The sequence below is a fragment of the Pleurodeles waltl genome, chromosome 9, assembly GCF_031143425.1.
Source record: "Pleurodeles waltl isolate 20211129_DDA chromosome 9, aPleWal1.hap1.20221129, whole genome shotgun sequence".
Classification (NCBI taxonomy): domain Eukaryota; kingdom Metazoa; phylum Chordata; class Amphibia; order Caudata; family Salamandridae; genus Pleurodeles; species Pleurodeles waltl.
In genome coordinates, this window is record NC_090448.1 from 730487174 (window position 1) to 730508899 (window position 21726).

General features: G+C 45.5%; 1 protein-coding gene across 1 annotated transcript in view; it reads right to left on the bottom strand.

Moving 5' to 3' along the window:
- LOC138259739 (uncharacterized) overlaps positions 1-19070 on the bottom strand; it is a 53031-nt gene extending 33961 nt beyond the window's left edge. Inside the window, exons 1-5 of the mRNA XM_069207632.1 lie at positions 18823-19070; positions 15459-15510; positions 15268-15366; positions 14992-15120; positions 14407-14867 (exon numbers count right to left, since the gene is read on the bottom strand). Of these exons, the coding sequence (XP_069063733.1) occupies positions 14407-14867; positions 14992-15120; positions 15268-15366; positions 15459-15510; positions 18823-18882 (801 nt within the window). The 5' untranslated portion in view covers positions 18883-19070. The remainder of the gene's footprint in view (positions 1-14406; positions 14868-14991; positions 15121-15267; positions 15367-15458; positions 15511-18822) is intronic.
- Between the last annotated feature and the right edge of the window lie 2656 nt (positions 19071-21726).

Below are 21726 nucleotides of genomic sequence, written 5' to 3' on the forward strand. Positions count from 1 at the left end.
ATTATAAAACCATGACTTTTTAAAACCATAAAAGCACATAGATGCATGATCACGCACACACACTCGCACAAAGAAAAGGAAGGAGGGTTGACACGCTATGTACAAACGAACCAAATACAGAACACTCAAACCAATCAATTACAAATACTTTTCAATAAAACTTCCCCAAATCTAGATGAAAGTATCAGGCCAGTTCCTTATGTACTTAAATAATTAACTAGATAATTTAATCAGCTGCTGTGACCATTCCTTGACACTTGGTATTTATGTACTGTTCCAAAGTCTCATTAAAACATTCTTTTAGCTAGTAAAACCGTTTTCATTGGGAGTCGGGGATTCGTTTGTAGTATGCTAACCCACCAGGACAGCGGAGGCTGTGGTATCCACTTCGCTAGCAGAGCACCTTCCACCAGATCTAGAGATTATTTCTGTCTACAAAGCATCCACCGCCTGCCAGACGCACTTTAGGCTCTTCTGAAAGGCAAATGGGTACAATGTTGTTTTTGCCCACTTATCAATTTCTGTGCTCTGAATAAATAAGTCTCCAAAACGAGAAATTGATTGTGTAAAAAAGAAACTCAAAGACCTTACAAGTAGCAATATTTCTCCCTGCGTGTGAGAGCTGTTGTTAAGTTTTTACTGCATGTCTCTGCACGTCTCTCATGGCAGAACCGGGTAGGAAATTCCAGTGAGTGACGCCCTCACCTACATGTGGCAGGGAGGGCAACACTGTGAGTTGAGGCACCTGGCTGGACAAGCTGTTAGGACAAGAGAGTAGTAGGAAGGGATACCTTTAATCACCATATTAAAAGTGACAGTTGTCCCGCCCCGGAAATGACGTCATATCCGGTGGCTGGGACTTCCGGTGTCCCAGAAAGCCCTCCCCGGAAGTGACGTGCATGGGGGTGTCACATGGTTTGTGAACACGTGTTGTTGGCTGGTAGAGCCACCCTTTTTTTTTTTTTTTGAAATGCTGCATATAAGGAGCTGGTTAGAACCGGCTGTCAAACCGCAAACCAGGGCTGAATCAGTTTGCCAAGGCGCTATGAAGAGATACAATCCGATCGCCAGAAAAGCCGTCTCCTCAGGGGCCCTGAACACTATTGGTAGATATTACCGGACCCTCGCCCCTCGTACGATGGATGAGAATGCACAACAGGGTGTCCCAGACACCCGGGATACCGATGTTACAGGTTTTCAAGAGGAACTTTGCCATCGGCTTGAAAAGCTTGACCTCAAGGATGTGTCGCCCTTGATATCCCCTATTAAGGGGTCCGGCAGTGACAGCGATGTCTCGAAAGATGGATTAAGCGGGGCATCTAACGTCGTAGACATTGAAGTTGAAGAATGTGTACCACCCCCGAATTCGCCCGTCTATGAAGACATGGGCTTCCAGGAGGACCCCGAGGCAGAGGCCTTTATTTTACAACCATCAGGTGTGAGTTCAGGCGCTGTTTCTGTCCCAATGGACCTCTGCGACTCCCAAGATTTCAGAGGAGCCGCTGAGTGTGAAGCGAATGCTGAGGTTAGTAAAGACATTTTTTATTTTATTTTTTTATGCCTGTATACTCTAATGTCATACTTTTAACTAATAATGTGTCTTGTGCTTTCTGTTTGAACCCTAGAACATAACAGAAGAAAGAGAGCCTCTAGAAGGGTCAGCTCCAAAGGTTAACACCGTAAATTTTTTCTGCTTATGCTGTTCCAGACAGTCTGAAAGTATTACAAGCCAGAACAAAGAGCCTCATAAGAAATGTGTTTGCACCTACACTAGCCACGATCTTGAAAAGGAAGCTCCGGGCGTCCCCTGTGACACCATATGGCCGGTTAAAGGCTTTGCAGCTGCCGTTGTGAACGCGTGTGTTAAAAGGGATTATTATGACCTTTGCTACGGGCATAAAATTAATGACCCTCAACAGGAGGCTCACGAATGTCTATACGATGCATACACTGCAAGAACAATTCGTCACGTTTGTAACCGGATAGACACTTATCGGGTATATAAGCTGTTAAGGGTTGTGTATGGGCTGTCTGCTGTGAAGAAAAGTGTCCACTGTGACATGATGAAGGTCTTGGCTGCGGCTGTCCTTGAGATCCGATACGCTGCAGAGCCATGCTCAAAACTCGACCGCATGCACGGGTTGTGTCCCCCCTTTGACAAACGTATGGTAGAACGGGTTATAGAAAGACGAATGTGTGACATTTATTATAAAAACAGAAGAATGTTGTCTTTAGCCCCTCGAAAACTGTTTTAAATAAATAAATAAAGAAATAAATAAAAAATAAATTTAAAAAAAAAAAAAAAAAAAAAAAAAGTAGACCATAAATATGTTACTTAACGCTCCATACTTACTCACTTTTAGGAGGGGATTCCGGGTATCGAGGTGCAAGATGTCTATGAGTTACAACCGGGCTACATCTGTATCGGGAGATTGATTTTTGTGCTGGTTAAAGAAAGAATAGCTGAAATACAGCCTGTGACTCTGCGATGTCTGAACATTTCGGAACCTTCTGCCTTGTTGCAATGTAACTGCCATGAGTGTATCGCCAAGTGGTGTATCAATGGCCGGCTAAACGCATCTGTTAAATGCTGGGCCTTGGACAAAGACCACAAGCGCAAGTTAAGACTTTCACCTGAGACGGGGGTGCATGAGGCTTTGGAGAACATGACTGTAGATTATCTCACAAATAAAGGTTCTGCATTGTCCTATCTAGAACTGTATGAACTGTTGAATTATATCAGTATCCTGAGCGTTCAGAGTTATAGACGTGGGGAACGGGAAGTCATGTCTAGAGCTATTGAGAGTATAGCTATAAAAATATCAATGTTTGTGTCGCTTAGGGTTTGTAAAGGAACATGCTCTGAGTAACATGTGTAGTGGATGTTGTACTATGTATACGTTTGTAAAAAAAAGCCACATTGGATCCGGGTTTTGACATTTATAAGCTATGTAGCACAAAATGTCAAATACACGCTGGTTGTATACCCCAGCCGCACATGTATGTTTTTTATGTTTAATAAAATGACCTTACACAAAACAGGTGTCTTTCATTTCGGGGTGTTGATGTGAGACAGCATGACGGATGCTGATTTAAGGAAGCTTTATTACGATAAACAGGGGGTTGGAAGTTTCGGAGGCTCCGAAGCTCTATTTAGAAGGGCTCGAGCTGAAAATGAATCTGTAAAACGTGCCAGTGTGAAGACTTGGTTAGCTGGGGAAGAGGCTTATTCGCTGCACAAACCTGCCAGGAGGCGCTTTAAGAGGCGGGCCACCGTTGTTAACGCACAGCTCGATTATCAGTGGCAGGCCGACATAATCAGTCTTCAAGATCTAGCAAAACATAACGATGGCGCCATGTATATATTAACCGTCATAGACGTCTTGTCCAAATACGCATATGCAGAGGCGTTAAACGATAAAAGTGGTACCAGCGTTACAGCTGCTTTTAAAGACATCTTCGCTAGCGGGCGTGTGCCCCAGAAACTACAAACAGACGCCGGAAAGGAATTTTTAAACAAACATTTCCAAAAATTATTAGACCTGCACGCTGTTCAACATTTTGTAACGCACACAGAGGTAAAGGCTGCTGTTGTAGAGCGTTTTAACCGTACTTTAAAGTCGAAGATGTGGCGATATTTCACCGCCAACAACACCTACAGATACGTGGATGTTCTAAAGGCTTTTATAGATGTTTATAACGCCACCTACCACAGGACAATCAAAATGGCCCCTGTTAAGGTAACAAGGGATAATTCGTTAATGGTGTGGAGAACGGTGTACGGTAGGCGTCTCACACAGAAGGTCAATAAACCGGATTTAAAAGAAGGGGCTCATGTCAGGGTTTCAAAGTTGAAGGGGGTCTTCACCAAAGGCTACCAACAAACATTCAGCGATGAGATATTCATAGTGGAAAGTGTGCAGCTTAAAGAAGGGGTATATATTTACAGGTTAAAGGACTACGCTGGGGAAGAGGTATCGGGTGTCTTTTACACAGAAGAGTTACAAGAGGTGCCCTACGACCCGAACAGGGTGTACAGGGTTGAAAAGGTTCTGAAAAGAAAAGGGAGCGGAGCCCGGCGACAGGCGTTGGTCAAATGGCGCGGGTGGCCCGAGAAATTTAACAGTTGGGTTCTGGCCAGCTCGTTGCACGGTGTGTGATGTATAGCTGTAAACGCTATGATGGAGAACTCCCCTTTTTATATCACGCTGCCATCCAACGCTTCGAAGGACATGTTCCCAGACAATCAGATTTCGAGTTATACGGTGAAACTTGCAAAGCCAGTGGATTTGAAAGGCCCGTGGGAGGTGGCACTAACGGAAATACAGTACCCTAGAACTTGGAATACCTTTACAAAGGCCGATGTTAAATTTCATATAAAGCGACCTCAGGATGCACTGACCTATAACTTGTCTTTCCCGCACGGCTATTACCCTACCGTCGCAACGGTGGTCGATGCCATCAACAAGTCTATAGCCAGCACTGAAGCGTATGCTAATATATATCTGGTATTGGATCACGTTAGAAGAAAGGTGGTTCTTAAAGCCCCAGAGTTCAGTACAGTGTTTAAATGTAGTGGTAAATTACAAAGGGTTTTAGGGACCGTACAGCATCACCAAAGGCAGATGGATCCAGACCCTACATGCCCCGATATTAACGGCGGTTTTTATACACTCTACGTTTATAGCGACATTGTAGAGCCGCAGAGGGTCGGGGATAGTTATTCCCCTTTGTTGAGGTGGGTCCCGGTGCATGGTGAAAATAACGCAATGGTTAATATACAACATCACAAACTCGACTATGTTGCAATTTCTAAAAACCATTTTGACACTATAACCATCATGGTGTACAACGATCAGTCGGAGCCGGTCGCCTTTAAATACGGGAAAGTTATTGTTAAGCTTCATTTAAGGCCACGGCGCGAAGGTGACTATTAGACAGCTGCAATGGTCACCATGAAAACCTACGGGGATCCCTCGATGTACAGGGACTATTATAGAGTTCAGGCCGGGTATGGCGGTCCCCAACCCTACTTTCAAGGGGCTCCGGTTATGTATGGGGCGGGATTGGGGGGTTTCTTCCGAAGCATGTTTAGACGTGCCATGCCCTTTTTGAGAAGAGGGTTCGAAATTGCAAAACCTCATGTTAAAGCGGCAGCTACAAACATAGCCCAGGACGTTGTGGGCAGTGTAACGTCTGCGGTAGCAGAGCGCATGAATAGACAGCCCCAAGAAGGAGCGGGGTTGCTGTATAAAGCGCATGGTTTTGTTAAAAGGAAGCGAAGGGCATCGCTGCGTAGGGGGCCGCCAAGGCCCTATAAGAAGCGCCGGACTACTTCAAAAGGCCCTCACAAAAGAAGAGTCATAAGACGGAAGAGATCAACCAAGAAGAAGAGAACTCGTTCTAGTGCGAATATTTTTTAAAACATCGATCATGGCCTTCGTACACTGTGCATCGGGTGAATGCGCCAAATCTGAATTAGATCTGTTTTCTCTCAAACCCACACAGACAAGCATTGAAAACAGTTTTTTCATGGAAGTGTCACCGATGGCCGCTCTGACACCCCTTGCACCGATAGAGTTTTATGTGTCGGGATCCACGGATATGTACCTTGATCTCAACAATACTCTCCTGCACCTCGTCTGTAAAATAACCAAAGCGAACGGTGACAACATCGAGGATGATGCTAGAGTGGCCCCTATAGCCTATCCCATCGCAACAATGTTTAATCAAGTGGACATTAACCTAGGCGATCGCCTCGTCACACAGAGTGATAACATGTATGCCTACAGGGCCTACATAGAGAGTATTCTAAATTATAGTCGTGATGCGCTGGACACACATCTTTCAGCAGGGCTCTTCTACCGAGATACCGAAGCGCATTTGGAGAACACAGCTTTGGACGGAGACAACGAGGGTTTTAAAAAAAGAGCCAGCTTCGTCGCCGGCAGTAGGCAGTTTGACCTCCTGGGGCGCGTACATTCAGACCTTTTCTTCCAAGACAAACTGTTAGTCAACGGTATTGATCTTAAGATCAAACTCAATCGTAACAAGGACTCTTTCTGTCTCATCAGCGGTGATGCAGAGCAGTATAAACTGGTTATATTGTCAGCGAGCCTGTTTGTAAAGAGAGTGAAAGTGTCCCCAAGTGTCAGACTAGCCCATGCTGAAGCTTTACAATTATCGAACGCCAAGTATGCCATTGAAAGAGTTGCTCTGAAGATATTCAGCATCCCCGCCGGAACCCGATTAACGCAGCAGCAGAATCTATTTCTGGGGCAGTTACCGAAACTCATCATCATAGGGTTTGTGGACAATACCGCTTTTAGTGGCGCCTACAACTCAAACCCTTTCAACTTCAAACACTATGATATCAACTATGCCGCTCTGGTTCACGAGGGTGCTGTGATCCCCGCAAAACCTTTCACGCCGAATTTTGGAACATCAAATTTTGTCCGGGAATATCTAGGGCTGGTCTCGATAACGGGGAAACAGCTGCGGGACTCAGGAGTAGTTGTTTCAAGGGAAGGGTATGCTGCAGGCTACACGCTGTTTGCGTTCGACCTGACGCCGGACATGGAAGATGGCGACCATTACAACCTGATCAAAAACGGAAATCTAAAAGCGGAAATACGTTTTACACAGGCACTGGCGGCCAATGTGAACATGGTTGTGTTCTCTGTATTCGACAGTGTTATTCAGATCAACCACGCCCGTCAGCTCATGTTTGACTACCATTGAAAAAGTGTAAAATAAAAATTAAATTTTTTTTTTTATTTTTTAAAAAAATATATAAAATGGACACTACTGAGATACGTGACTTCTTAAGTAGACATAAATATGCTAAGAAATACTTTCTAGGGGTATACCCTAGCGATGGACTACCTGAAAAGATAGGTCCGGAAAGGCCCCGTACCCTCGTCTTTAACACCGATCCCCATTACAAGGGTGGGGCACATTGGGCGGCACTGTTTCTGGATGTGGACAAGGTTATAGTGTTTGACAGTTTAGCTGAATTCCCTAAGCATAGTATTTATACAAAGCCGATATTCAAATATGTAAAAAAAGCATCACCCACTGTTGTGTATAATAAACTGCGGGTACAGGATCCTATGGCCATCACATGTGGGGAACATTGTATATACTTTATTAGTAAAATGTCTGAAGGTATAACGTTTAGAAATTTTTTAAATCTATACTCAGATGATTTAGTAAACAACGATGATGTTGTTATGAAATATGTGAATGAAAACTACAGGACAATGTCACACGTTGTTAAAACAGACGCGGGTCTCTGTCAAAAGTGTAAGGTCTTGTAAAGCTGTTATTTGTACTTGTGAGTGTCTAAAATAAAAAACATCTTAAACAAGCTTTCATCCTAGGCATTTTTTTTTTTTAATCCGTACTGTGTACATTTTCAAACCATTCATAAATAAAAAGATGGCATACTCCGGCTGAAAATTTAAAAGTGTTTATTACAAGCATGTTTCAACACGAACATTTACATGGTTAAACATATAAAATGAAGCACATTTTTTCGAACCGTAAAAACTTTTAACAAAAAAAAACTATACATGTGTGCAAAATTAGATCGGTAGCCATGTGTTCATTTTGAATAGTCTCTTTTTAGGCCCCATAGGAAGATCAGCACGGTCCCGAGCGGGTGTTAGTTGTGGAAAGAAAGGCGATGTCGATATAGCGGGGCTCCTTGTAAAAATAGCGGGGGCCGGGTCTTTTAAACTTTCAAGCTTACGGCGATTCTCGGCATTTCCGATGATCGTGGAGGGAATGTTGAGTTCCGCAGCTGCATTTAGGAACTGTTCCCAGCCTCTAGGAGCTTCTCGTGTTGTTAGGGTTTTACCGTGTGTGAGACCCCGGACCAGATCATACATATGGGAACCAGCAACCGGCTGCCCTTTGTAAACGAATTCACCCCGGGCGTTCCAAGTGGTCAAATCTTTAGTAGTACTCATTTTACTGAGTAACATTTGCGCAGCCCCTCTATATTTCTGACTGATATTTTTTAAAAGGTCTAAGACAAAGGCATCAGTTGTGGGTGTGGGACCTATGTCATGAGCCTGCGTAGAGGGTCCAGGCGGCTGTTCAGCATCTGGGGTGTACAGCGTCAGTTTGGTTTTTTCAGAGGTGAGTTGCTTGTAGTATTGTAGAAAGTTTTGAAGGGCTCCTGAGTAAAGCCCTGCCTTGTCGTGGGGTTTTAAATCAGTCCGGTTCAAAATGGCTTTGATTTCCGCATCGAGACGATGTGTTTCGTTTTTGCGTATGTCCCAGACGTCCGTGTTAGAAGGGGACAGATGATCCACCTGTTGCCGGGGCACGAGGTACATTTTGTGGGCGTGCTCCATCAGGATCTCGACAGTAGCCCTGTGATTAGGGGTATAGCTATACCTAACAACGACCCTATAAAGCCTCCTGACTGTTTGAACAGTTTTCTTTTGGAAAGGAGTGAAGCCCTCTTATTGCTGAGCTTCTTAATAATGTGGCGTTTCTTCTTCAGAACCCGGAACTGGCGCGTTGATATAGGGACATTACCTTTTAGGGTGTTTAGGGCTATTTCTGAAATGGCGGCCACTAAATCATCCGTGGCAGCGCAGAGGATGGCTTTTCTTCTCGCGGGGCTGGCCGTGATCAACATTTTTAGAAGTCCTAAATTACGTCGTAACCGAGCCGACATTGTGGGGACCTTATATTACAAGGTTTAGAGTGTAAATGTTATAAGCAGCTTTTTACTTGTTCTTTTTATAGTTTTTGGACACTGTTTTAGGCGTGTAGGCGACTGGGAAGTCCGGGGGTATTATGCCGGATCGTAGTCTGTAGTCTTCAAAAGTGTTGGGTTTCAAATCCACCAGTAAGTAGCCGTGGGGTTTTGCTGTAGCATCGTTAAAGGCATCCATGAAAAACTGGGTGTTGCCGGGGTACATTTGTTTAGCTATAATTGAGATTTGAAGTTTGTCTCTAGGGTTTTTAAATAAGACCAGGTATGAGGCGTTGAGAGTTATGGACCGGCTGCTCTTGCCCTTGTAAAACAGGTTCTGCACTATATAGCATATGCTCAGATTGCGGTGGTGTGAATATTGCATAAAAGCCCGCTCAAGCTCGGGGTGGTCCCCTCCTTCACGCATGAGGTCATCCACCACGACCATGTTTACAAGGTGTTTTGGTAGCAAGTCATCGTCGTTGAGATTATCGGGGATACCCTCTATAAATCGAATGTGGGGAAATTTTAGGGTGAGCTCAGTGTAAAGATCCTGCCAGCATGAATAAAGCCACACGATGTTGTTAGGGGTCTGAGATAAAACACCGGGAGCGTTTTCTAACAGTTTCTTTATAAAAAAACTTTTACCGCTATTGGAGGGCCCCGCTAAAACGCAGGAGAATGGGTGCTGCAGTCTGGTGTCCATATCTGGGCGATGTTCAAACCTCTAATGGCTTTTAGTAACCGTAAGGCAGTGTTTTGTAGTCCGTTGTGAGGACCCGTTTGTCAAACACTACTCTTAAGGTTTTAAACATAGGCTGTGTTGTAATTTCCCATTTTTTCTTGGACCTGACTATGCTCGGATGGTTTACAACAATGGCTTTGCTATTTTTGTGATCGCTCGATGCAGAGTATTCGTGCACCAGGCCCTTCAGACTGTCAAAGTTTATTTTAATCGTATTGTTGACGTTTAAAGTGATACCTTTGACTTTCATGCAAACCTTGTTGCTTGAGGTCTTATAACTGTACGTCTTAGGGCCTGATGAGGTAAATTCCTGTATATACTCCCCCTTTTCGAGCTCGCTGGTCAAATCCCCTAGATAATCACCCAGCGGAGGATCTTCATCACCCTCTTTACTCACAAAGATAACAGAGTCTGTGTCATGGTACAAACACCGTTCCTGAAGCTGGTCCAACAACCTGTAAAGCTCTAACCTGGCGTGAGCGGTTGTGAAGCATGCTATAAAGATGTTTATATTGTTACACGTTGTGGGGTACTCTTTGGCGTATTTCCAGCATAGAACGGCCGTCTCGTCGTCAATAAATTCACAACTGGATACGTCATAAACAGGTGTGAATATGTACTTAAAAAGCTCATCCGGATCTGTGACGATGGATGTGTTTGACAAATTGGTCCGCTGTGCGAACTTTCCCCACAAGGAGTTGAGACAGAGCTTAGCTAACTGCCGGCGGGCGGGGTTAACCTTAATGAACGCAGGTCTCAGTTTAATACCCTCGCGCGCTTTGTAATCAGCGATATACTTTTTCTTTGAGGGCTCATCGACACACCATTCTGGATACCCCGAGGCCTCCTGCTTGTCTCTAAGAAACAAGTTTATGTACTCAGAAAAGAGCTGTGTTGTTGTATTTGGAAAGTGCCAGACTTCCAGGATTTTACCAAGCCGATACCCTTTCTCTAGGGCCGTCTGCACCTCAATGGTACACCACGTCCCTTCCAGCAGCCTCTGCTCATCACTATGCCGACATTCGCTAAGCTGTTTACTTTCAGCGCAGGTACGGCATAGGGGGAACATTAGCTTACCGTCGACTCTATAAGGGAGCACCGGAAAGTAAAGTTTCCGCGGAGGGTGAATCTGACACTTAATGATTCCAAAGTACTCTTTGAGAGGTTTAAAGTTCCTGTATACAATTGTAGGGTGGCCCACAGGGTACAACTTCACCTTGTTCACAAATGGATACAGACTAGTGAAGTCGTAGTAATGTATTTTCTCACCAGGGCCAGCTACACGGTACAATTGAATGGCGTTTGTACGGCCGCCGAATAAGGCGTCACGGGGCTCCAGCGGTGAAGGTAGCTGCTGGCTCTTAATAAAAGTGCTCAGTGCGCCATCTTTCGATAGCTCAGTTACCCAATCATGTTCCCAGAGAGTTCTCAGAACAAACCCACAACTCTCAATATACTGCGCCTTTGCCAGAGTCCGGCGGTACAGATGTTCAAACGTGGTGCCCTGCAGTCTATTAAATTCATGGGGTTTGTAACACTGAGGGCAACCATGGTAAAAACACCCGTTGAACTCAAAGGCCGTTGGAACACCGTTAATTAATGCATACCCGTCTAGATAGTAGCGGCCTAGACGGTATTCGCCGCCCTGCAAAGCGTGCTGAATGAAGATGCTCTCATTCTCAGAGACGTACATGAGCCACTGAATAGAAGGTGTGGAGTAACGTTTCTGCTTGCCGTTATAGAGGTCAGGTGGTATTAAGGCGATAGTTTCAGACCTTAAAAACATGTGTTTATAAATAGACATGCACATTGAAGCCAGAGTAATGTTTTGAAATGGGTCCAGGTATACAGTTATTTTTTTTTCACGCTCGCACGGATCTGTTTCAATAAACACGACCCGCTTCGTCATAGCCACCACAACATCTCTGAATAGGTTGCATGCTTTTCGCAATATCATAACGTCCGCCTGACAGTATGCTCTCAATTCAGTTTGGAAATGAAACCGTTTTTCACGGTTTTCATCGTACCACTGTAGAAAACTCTCTTTTTCAGAGGGCATCATATAATCGCAACCATAACTGTCGGGCGGAGGCATAGGCCCGAAGTAATTCTGATTAGCCCATGTGTTAAAAAAGTGTGGGAAATAACCTTTACAGCCTTCAAACCCAAAGGCTTTTGGCAGTTTGCTCAACTTCATGGGCAGAAAATTCAAGGTGTCTATGAACCTAATGTCAAAAGGCACAACCTTAAGCAGCATTAGTTTGGAACCTTGGGTTATGAGACTAACGGGAAGCTTTTCATGTATCAGGTCCCTGATAATGAAAAAAGAATCATATGCTTTGGAGTTGTGAGCCAGAAATGTATAATCCTGGTATCGGGGTTGCATAAATGTGAGGAGGAAATCATTCACGCAAGCCCGACCTTCAAACTCCCAGCTCCCATCACCGGTTAGATGGTGGGCGTAAATATAGTTTGGTTGGTGCACCCCCGTCTCTTGCGTACACTCTATGTCAAATACGATATAGTCTTCTGTTTTTTTCTGGTAGTGACTTCTGAGCATGTAACACTCATGGGTTGTTCCGGCTATAAAAGGAGCTGTACACCTAGGGCACTGCATACCTTCACATTTGTGATCGACAGGTTTATAACGGCCGCAAGTCCCACAGTCGGCTTTAAGAACACATTGGGCGAGGCCTATGTGCGTGTTTAAGCAGTCTTGCGACCGACAAAACAGCTTGCACGTTGGACAGTTCACTTTCAGAGCATTGTCATTGACACAACCGTCCCTCTGACACATTTTACAGTGTAATTCACACTGGTGTTTGGTCCGGTTGTTGTATATGTGATCGCAATGCTCACACACATACTTGGCGCCTAGAAAACCCTTCAGGTTCAAGACACCGTAAAAGTGGTTTTCATGGTGTAGCACATACACGGTCTTGTTTTTCACACCTTCATTGGTAGTGAAGTACTTCCAAGAACCTGCATGGTATAGAACTTTAACCGTCACGGCGAAGTGATTCTCAAAAAGTCCCAGATCCCCAAAACCGACCATTTTGTCAGTCGGTATCTGAAGCGCCTCATGTGCTGCTACAGCCATCGCCATAATGACGGCGTCTGGGGTAGAGCGGTCCATCAATAAGCCTGCAATGCTTGCGGCCAGACACATGTTGGTAGCTCCGGTATTAAAATCGAGCAACCATCGTGATTTCTTGTCAATGATTTTACTGTACATAACGCTCTTTAAGGCTCTGGAAGCACCCCCCTCGCGCCCCCTAACAACGAGGGAGATGATTCTAAAGGACCCGTACGCCAGTAATTCAGCCTTGCTCTGTAAAAGTTTAGATAGGTTTTCTAAAAACGTTACAGCGTCAAACACATCCCGAGATGACCGTCTGGTGAACAGGGGACTATTGAGACCCTGTCCCTGAAAACGCATCTGAAAGAAATCATTAGGACCCACATCGTGTAACAATCGTTCGATCAGCGTTTGCACAGCCTGATGTATAGCTATGATGCCATGATCTGAGGAGTGTAGGCGATCTAGGTTAACGAACCTAAACTCCTCATAGTGTTCTGTAGCGTTAAACCGCTCTACAACACGACTATACCGTCTCACACTTTCCATAAAAACTGGTTCTGAAGCCTCAGTTTGAGAATTACTGGTTGTTGGAGAGCTCCCAGGGGTGTGGTTAGATGTAGGTGTGTTTTTAGACCTTCTGGTAACGCAGAGTCTGGCTTTCTTTAACTTTTTTATTACCAGCTTGCGTTTTCTAGAGCTACCAAGCCACTCTGGCTTCTTATGGGCCCATCTGGTTTTTGGTAAACGACCCCCGCCGATCTGAACAATGTCTGGCTTGTTTACAAATGGTGACACTGACACTACACCGACTTCGGACGGGGCTCCTCCAGACTGCTTAAGGCTGAGACGGCTCGGACCGCCACCCCCAGACGGCCTGTAAAGACCAGCAGCACCTCCTAACTCTATATTTTGAGGTCTTATGGGTGCAGGGCTTGGGGGTTGACATGACCTCTGACTATTGAGTGCTCGTAAAACTCTTAGAGCTCTACTAAGCAGGTGCTGGGGCTTCTTTTCATATTTAGACCTATGGCCCCCTGTACTGGTAAATGTAGTTCTAACATTCCCCGGGTATGTACGCTCACCTAGTCATGACGGGATGTTACCCATGGCCACAATTGTTGAAGCGCAAGTTTGGGCCATTGTGTTTCTACACCGAGCCATCAGCTGTTTTAAAGCCTTTATGCTAGCTCTGGATGCCCCTCTATTACCGTCGTTCTTACATAGTTTTAAAGTTTTTAGATGGAGTTGGCATTTTAACTGTCTGAACGAATGATGGATTTCTTTAACGTAGTTGTCTAGAACTCTAGCCCGGCTTGAAAGGTTTGTTTCAAGGCCAGTACTTGTGACACTAGAGGGGTGATTGCCAACTCCCTGAGCATCCCCAGTTATAGGACAGCGGCCGTTGTTATCACCCCCAATCACGGCTGAGGGATCAGAGCGGGACGTAAAAACAGGATTCCAGTGTGAACATCCAGGAGTTTGAGAGCCCTGATCATCGCTCGAGGGTGTTCCAAAACTCTGATTTTGCGTTCCGCTACACCCTATACTGCTGTCGGGGTATATTGATGATGATGGTGAAGACCATTGCGCACGGGCACTTGGCGCAGGACTGGTGGGGTCGTATGCCCCCGGGGGTGTATCGGGGGACATCAGACATGGGGATGCCGGGGCTTCAGAACTTTGGGTAGTACCAGCTAGAGCCTTAAGAAGCTCTATACAGTGGGAGTAGGGATCCTCTGCAGGGTGATCATTTTCCATGGAGGGGTCACATAACACAGCGGGGATAGTTGTACACCCTGGAGAGGTTAGGTCGAGGCCAGACACGCCGGTATTAGAACTCTGGACCCTAGGGGGAGCCGGTTGTACCTCAACAAAATTTTTAAAAGACAGGTCTAGAGGCCCAGATTGTTGCTCAGGGTTCTGGAACTTCTTCCTACGATTCTTTAAGGACAGCCGATTTATTTTAGGGTTGCTGCACTGTTTTGGGGACCCTCCAGAGGCTTCACAAGGTGCAATTAGTTGGGCGCTTGGCGTTGTAAGAACGATAATGTCCGGATGGTCACACCCCAAACCCTGGATAGTTGTTGCAGAAGTGCCCCCTGTACTAGGTATTCCCTTTATGATGGATGATGTGGTGTCGTTATGAGTTGTACCTGGTCCAGGAGCGACGGATGTGGAGATGTTGCAGGGCGGGTCTCGGTGCTCGGGTTGGCTCACGAGTACCGATGACTTTGTGGGGTTTTGAACAGTCCCAGTGTAGACCTTTAAAGATGACATCCGCGGCTTAGGCTGAGGGCAGGCGTCTCCGGAGCTCTGGTGTGATGATTCTAGGACGTAAAGATAGCAAAATATAGATTAGGGCTAGTTAGAGCGGCTATACCTATGGGTCGGAAAGACGTTTAGACACACGCTGCACTGTATACACCAAACTCTACATTTTCTTAAACTCACCATGGTTTTTCCGGCTTGAGGGTCCCTTCTTAATGGGCGGGCCGTCCTTAGAACCAGGGGACTTCCTTTTGCGGGGCTGCTTTTTAAGCTTTCCATCCATATCCCGGCTCGCTTCATCCATAGGAGCCCCTCGGGATAAAAAACATAAAAAAATAATGTTACACATACAATATAATACATAGACTATACGAACTCACTGAGATGACCAAATATAGGTCTGATTGTTAGACCCTGTTAGGTTTTCAATGGGGGTACAAAAAGACCCCTAATATATACCTGCAGAAACGTTATCCTGTGACAAGGTGCTTGACCCCTCTTGAACATGGAGGATTTGTTGGAGAGAGGCAATCGCGCACCTGAGTTCTGCATCATAACCTATGCAAACACATGGGTGCCCATTAGAAGTAAAATAAAAAAATAACATTCCTGACAACGTCGTTCAGAACGACCAAGGTCCTGTAACTCACCTTGCTGCACGGTCTCCATTTGCACAGGGGGTTCCCCAGACTCTTGACAGTCCTGTGTACAAGAGAGACAGATTTACCTTTAAACATACCACAATTCATCTTCTACGTCCGAACCCTTCATAAAAGCACAACAAGGGTAGGACAAAAAGAAAAAAAAAAAAATTTTAAATTTTTTTTAAAAAAAATAAAAAAATAATAATAAATAAAAAAAAAAAAATTATAAATAAAAAAAAAAAAAAAATTTTAAAAAAAAAAATGTATCTATCAAGATTCAAATTGTTGAATCCCTATGTTCTGTAAGTATAAATACATATTGACAACTGTAAAACTTTTCTCAAAAACTATACAAGGTTTAATAAACATATTCCACATGGTGGCGCTCTTGCATAATACTACCTCTAGGACTGTCTCTATAAGACATAGACTGGAAAGTGGATCCTAGGATCCAGGCCTGGTTTTCACCTTAGCTGAACAAGGCTGTGAACCATGTGTGGGGGCGGAGCTCAGTCTAAACTCCTAGCTGAGCCAATTCCAACACCACACAGTCTTTGTTTTAAAAGAAAAAGAAAATGGCCGGATGTGGATGCAACATGTGTGAGGTCCTGGGTTTTTTTCAAGGCAACAAAATCAGATCCAAAGCCATCCTGAACTAAGGTGAGTGGGCTGTGGTACTTGAGGGGTCTGAAAAGCTTTTAGCAGGGATAGTTATTTTTTAATCATTATTATTTTAATTTAATTCAATATTTTTTTTTATTTATATGCTTTTAAAAAAACGACCTTGTAGGCCCCTAAACCCCTGTCCACACTTGCCACACAAACACACACAGATATATATATATATATATATATAAATAAATAAATATATATATATATATATATATATATTTTTTTTTTTTTAAAAGGCTGTCACATGATGGCCTGGGGGTCTCTGAGCCCTGTGCTCAGGGACCTCATATTTGTATTTGTATTTTTTTTTTTAAAATGCTGCCCTAAGGGGCCTTGGGGGCCCCAATCCCAAGGCCCCCAAAACGCTATTCATTTTTATTTCTTTTTTTTTATATTTGTATGGGCCCTAGGGCCCTAGCGCGCGAGGTCAGGGCCCCACAGACCCGGGCCTCGCGCCATTACTATATATATTTTTTTTTTTTTAAACAAGCAAATGCCGCACTCTGGCGGCAAGCGATCGGATCCCCGAGACCATGGGAACCCCACGAGGTCTTGGGGATCCGATCGGATGGTTTAATTAGAGAGAATACCGCGCTGAAACACGCACGGCATTCTCTCTAATTAAACTTTCAACGCGGCTCTCAGAAGCCGCTGGGGTGTTCCCCAGCGGCTTCTGAGAGCCGCGTTGTTAATAAGCCCATTTTAAAAAAAAAAACTGCCGGCAGAGGTCTCCGAGGCTGTAAACGCTCGGAGACCTCGTTATCAAGTTAGGAGATCTCTTCACGGAGGCATCGCGACCTCCGAGAAGAGATCTCCTAACTTGATAACGCTGTCTCCGGGCTTTTACAGCCTCTGGAGACACGCGCTATTAACTTAACAAAGCGGCTCCCAGAGACCTGCAGGTCTCTGGGAGCCGTTTTGTTAAGTTAATAACGTGGGTCCCCAGAGCCCAGGACGGCTTTGGGGACCCGCGTTATTAACTTAACAAAGCGGCTCTCAGAGACCTGCAGGTCTCTGGGAGCCGTTTTGTTAAGTTAATAACGCAGGTCCCCAGAGCCCAGGACGGCTTTGGGGACCCGCGTTATTAACTTAACAAAGCGGCTCTCAGAGACCTGCAGGTCTCTGGGAGCCGTTTTGTTAAGTTAATAACGCCGGTCCCCAGAGCCCAGGACGGCTTTGGGGACCCGCGTTATTAACTTAACAAAGCGGCTCTCAGAGACCTGCAGGTCTCTGGGAGCCGTTTTGTTAAGTTAATAACGCCGGTCCCCAGAGCCCAGGACGGCTTTGGGGACCCGCGTTATTAACTTAACAAAGCGGCTCTCAGAGACCTGCAGGTCTCCGGGACCAGTTTTGCTAAGTTAATAACGCCGGTCCCCAGAGCCCAGGACGGGTTTGGGGACCTGCGTTATTAGCCTAGCACAGCTGCTTTCAGAGACCAGCAGGTCTCTGAAAGCAGTTGTGCTAGGTTAATAACACCGGTCCCCAGAGCACATACCGGCTCTGGGAACCACGAGTTATTAACCTAGCAAAGCTGCTTTCAGAGACCTGCAGGTCTCTGGGAGCAGTTTTGCTGTGTTAATTACTCGAGCCCCAGAGCGCAGTATGGCTCTGGGAACCTAGTGATTAACTTAACAAAACAGCTTTCAGAGACCTAGTGGCCTCTGAGACCAGTTTTGCTAAGTTAATCACAAGGGCCCCAGAGCTCAGGCCGGCTCTGGGGGGCCCTTGCTATGAACATTTTGGCGCTGCTCTCAAAAGGCCACGCGGTCTCTTGAGAGCCACGCCGCAAAAGTTCATAACCTGGGCACCCCAGAGCTATGGTTGACCCCTTGGAGCGTAGTTATTAATTTTAGAGCTCTGCACCCCGGAACTCATTGCGCTGAGCTCTAAAATTAACAACTAGGCCACCCCCAAAAGCTCACCACTTAAACACACTATTGCGGCCATATAATACTGGCCCATACCATAAAATACACATAAAAAAATACATAAAGAGCCCCATAACATTTCCTGTACAAATTAAATACAGCCCCACCACTAATACCCTTAGCTACACAACCCCCTGAACCATGACGTACACAATAAGCCCACCAAACTGCCATCAAAATAAGTGCAACCCCACAAAAATACAGGCCCCTACATAGTCCCAGAACCAATATGTACATATTAAGCAGTCCAAATACACCCCACATCGTAAGTGCACTCGCCCTGAAATACATGCCTATACATTGCACATTAACCCACAAGTACCAATTAAACAACCCCTAGCCCCACAAAACAAGTGCAGACTTTAAAAAATACCGACAGATACACAGCCCCAGAATCAGCAAGTACACATTAAAAGAACACCATCCCACAAAATGAGTGCAGATTTTCAAAAATACATGTCCATACACAGGTCCAGAACCAGCAGGTACAAGTTAAGCAGTACCAATACAATCCCCAAAATAATTGCACCCCCATAAAAATACAGACAAATACATAGCACAAGACCCTACTAGTACCATTTAAACAAAATCACCCCACAAAGTAATTACAGTATCTCAAAAATACACTAATAGCAGCTTTTACATTTTTTATTTTTTATTTATTTTTTAAAAGCAGGCATTTTACATCTCTATGTATAGTTAAACAGATTGGTGCTAATGTCATTGTTAAACTTTAGTAAAACACATACACACATCACACTGTTACAGACCTTAAGTAGAAGATGTTCAGCATCACCAGTCTGAGCTCTGCCCTTCATGTTTCCAGCCATTATGTCCTGATGCGTCCCTGCTTGCCACAAATGTCAGTATGTAGTTCAGAAAAAAAGAGGCCTGTGAAGTTGGGGGGTTCTTATACTAGGATCACAGTGGTAATTATGCCTGGGCTCTGTGATTGGTGGGACCTGGAAATAGGCATCTGTTATAGGTTAGCAATATTTGGCCTTTGTTGTGTTTCAACTTTTAATTACTGTGTCTGTTTTCTAATTTAACCCCACCTCTGTCACCCCTGGAAAGAATGTAAGCCCATCTCTGTTTTAGATTAGCCATGCCACAACAACCTCTGTTGTGTTTCAATCTTTTAATTACAGGGGCAGTTCTGGGAACCCCTGAAAGAATGTAGGCCCATCTCTGTTTTAGATTAGCCATGCCACAACAACCTCTGTTGTGTTTCAAACTTTTAATTACAGGGTCAGTTCTGGGAACCCCTGAAAGAATGTAGGCCCATCTCTGTTTTAAATCAGCCATGCCCCTCAACCTCTGTTGTGTTTCAAACTTTTAATTACCGTGTCAGTTCTGGGAACCCCTGAAAGAATGTAGGCCCATCTCTGTTTTAAATCAGCCATGCCCCTCAACCTCTGTTGTGTTTCAAACTTTTAATTACCGTGTCAGTTTCTAATTTATTAAACCATCTGGGAACCCATGAAAGAATGCAGGCCCACCTCTGTTTTAGATTTACCTCTCTACATTGATAGGCTGGCTCTAACATAAGCAGCATTTGACCATTCCCACTTTATTTATTTTTTGGATTAGCCAACAGTGTGGAGGTTTGACCAGACCGCCCACTTTGCAGCCCTGTGCAGAGGCCCCCTAACTGGCACTTGGGCATGAATGTCTGACATGTCCAGACCTGTCCCTCTCAGGCTCTGAAACCACTTGCACAGCACTAAGTCATACTTTTTTTTACACAACTCATAGGCCAAAACCCAGGGGCTAGGACCCAGACACAGGGCTAACACGTGACACCACGTGTTCACAAACCACGTGACACCCCCATGCACGTCACTTCCGGGGAGGGCTTTCTGGGACACCGGAAGTCCCAGCCACCGGATATGACGTCATTTCCGGGGCGGGACAACTGTCACTTTTAATATGGTGATTAAAGGTATCCCTTCCTACTACTCAAGAGTTTCTGATAGTAGAGTCAGTTGAAAGTGTGCGTCAGAAACCTTGACGCACCAAACACTCAAAATAAAGCGGACAACAACCAAAATATGTCGGTGCACTTTCCCTCCAAACTTTAAATGAGGTCCTCTTTGTTAGGCAGGTTCAATACAAAGTCACCACATCTTAACATACGGAGCAATAAATTACTGCTGTATCACTGATATCTCTCTCTATTCATGACTAAGCCAATTCCGCCCCAAAATTATGTTCAGTTCCTTTTTCTTCTCAAAACGTCTTTACTATAGTCATCCACAATTAACTTCAGTTTGAAAATGTTAAATTAGTACTTCCTCCAGTTTACATTTTGTTAAACGAATCAAACAGAATGCTTATTTGATTTAGACATTGTCTAAAAAAGCTCAGCCCAGGGGGGCGTCGCCTGGCGCTGAAAATGGCCTCACTCTTGGTCGGCTCTGTAGCGGTGATTTGAATTAGCCCTCATCCATGCAAACATTCAACTGACACCGCCCTCCTATGAAGGTCCTCATGCAGGGCAACATATCTGATGTGGAGTACCCAAAAACTCAGTGCTGCGGATGAATGATGGCATCCGAAGTATCTGCCTGCAACAACGAACAGCACTGCCTAGGCTGCAAGACAGCAGAGGTGGATAAATGTGGCCTCAGCAGAGGTGCCTGCCTGCACACTGGCCAGTAGGTGGAGTGCAGAAGAGACTGTGAGGGTGTCACAGGCTCTTGCAACCCCAGCGTGGGCTGAGGTGACACGAGTGTGAGGATTGCAGGGAAAGCACAATAGAGAGTGTGTATGCCCCCCCCACCCAGCGAGCAATGGAGTGGGCGATCATGATTGTGGCTGGGCCCCAGCGGAGGTGGAGGGCACAGCGATGGCAGGAGTGTGGCCCGGAAGGGGCCAGAGGCTGTGTGGGAAGCTGTGATGAGCCCGTGGAGCACTGGCTCCCAAAACAGGAACGAGGCACTAGACACAGCGCAGGCCTAGAATTAGAGGAAAGCCAGTGGGCCTTACAGATGGCTGACTGGAGCGCCCCCTGGAGTGGATCCTACTGCACTTTGAGGGGAGTCCCACTGAGTCTAGATGGCACCAAGGTGCAGTGATCAGAGGGGGAACCCACAATCCTGACAGATCAGACATAATCAATCCTGCCAGGTCAATCCCTGACCAAGGACATATAACCAAGATACCCAAAGCTGGACATGGGGGGCCTGTAGCTAGAGAAGGGTCCTGGATGGTCGGGGTGCATGGCTGAACTCCTCACATTGAGAAAAGTGCCTCTTGCATCTGGGGGTGACTCAAGCGCATGAGACCACGTGTCTGGGATGGACAGCTCCCTGAGAAAGGCCTGCAGCGGTGCTACAGACACCCCCACTTCAAGCAGATAAGTGACTAATTGGCTGAGCATGACGTGCTGGCTCTCTCTGGCCCGATTGGCTGAGGGACTGTCAAACTGAATTGATGCTCAATGAGCAACTACTCCACTGCCTGCTTGGGTGGGGTCTAGAGGAGGGGGTGAGGGACAGACAGAGACTGCAAAGTGTGAGGTGAGAAATGGAGGAGGGCCGTGGCCCACGCCCAACACAGTATAATAAAATGGACAAGTATGCTTATGGCCCCAGCTCCTGCTAGAGGGACTGGTGAATGAGGGAACTGTTGAAGGCTCACAAGGAAGAGTGGAGGTAGCTGCCTGGGAATCC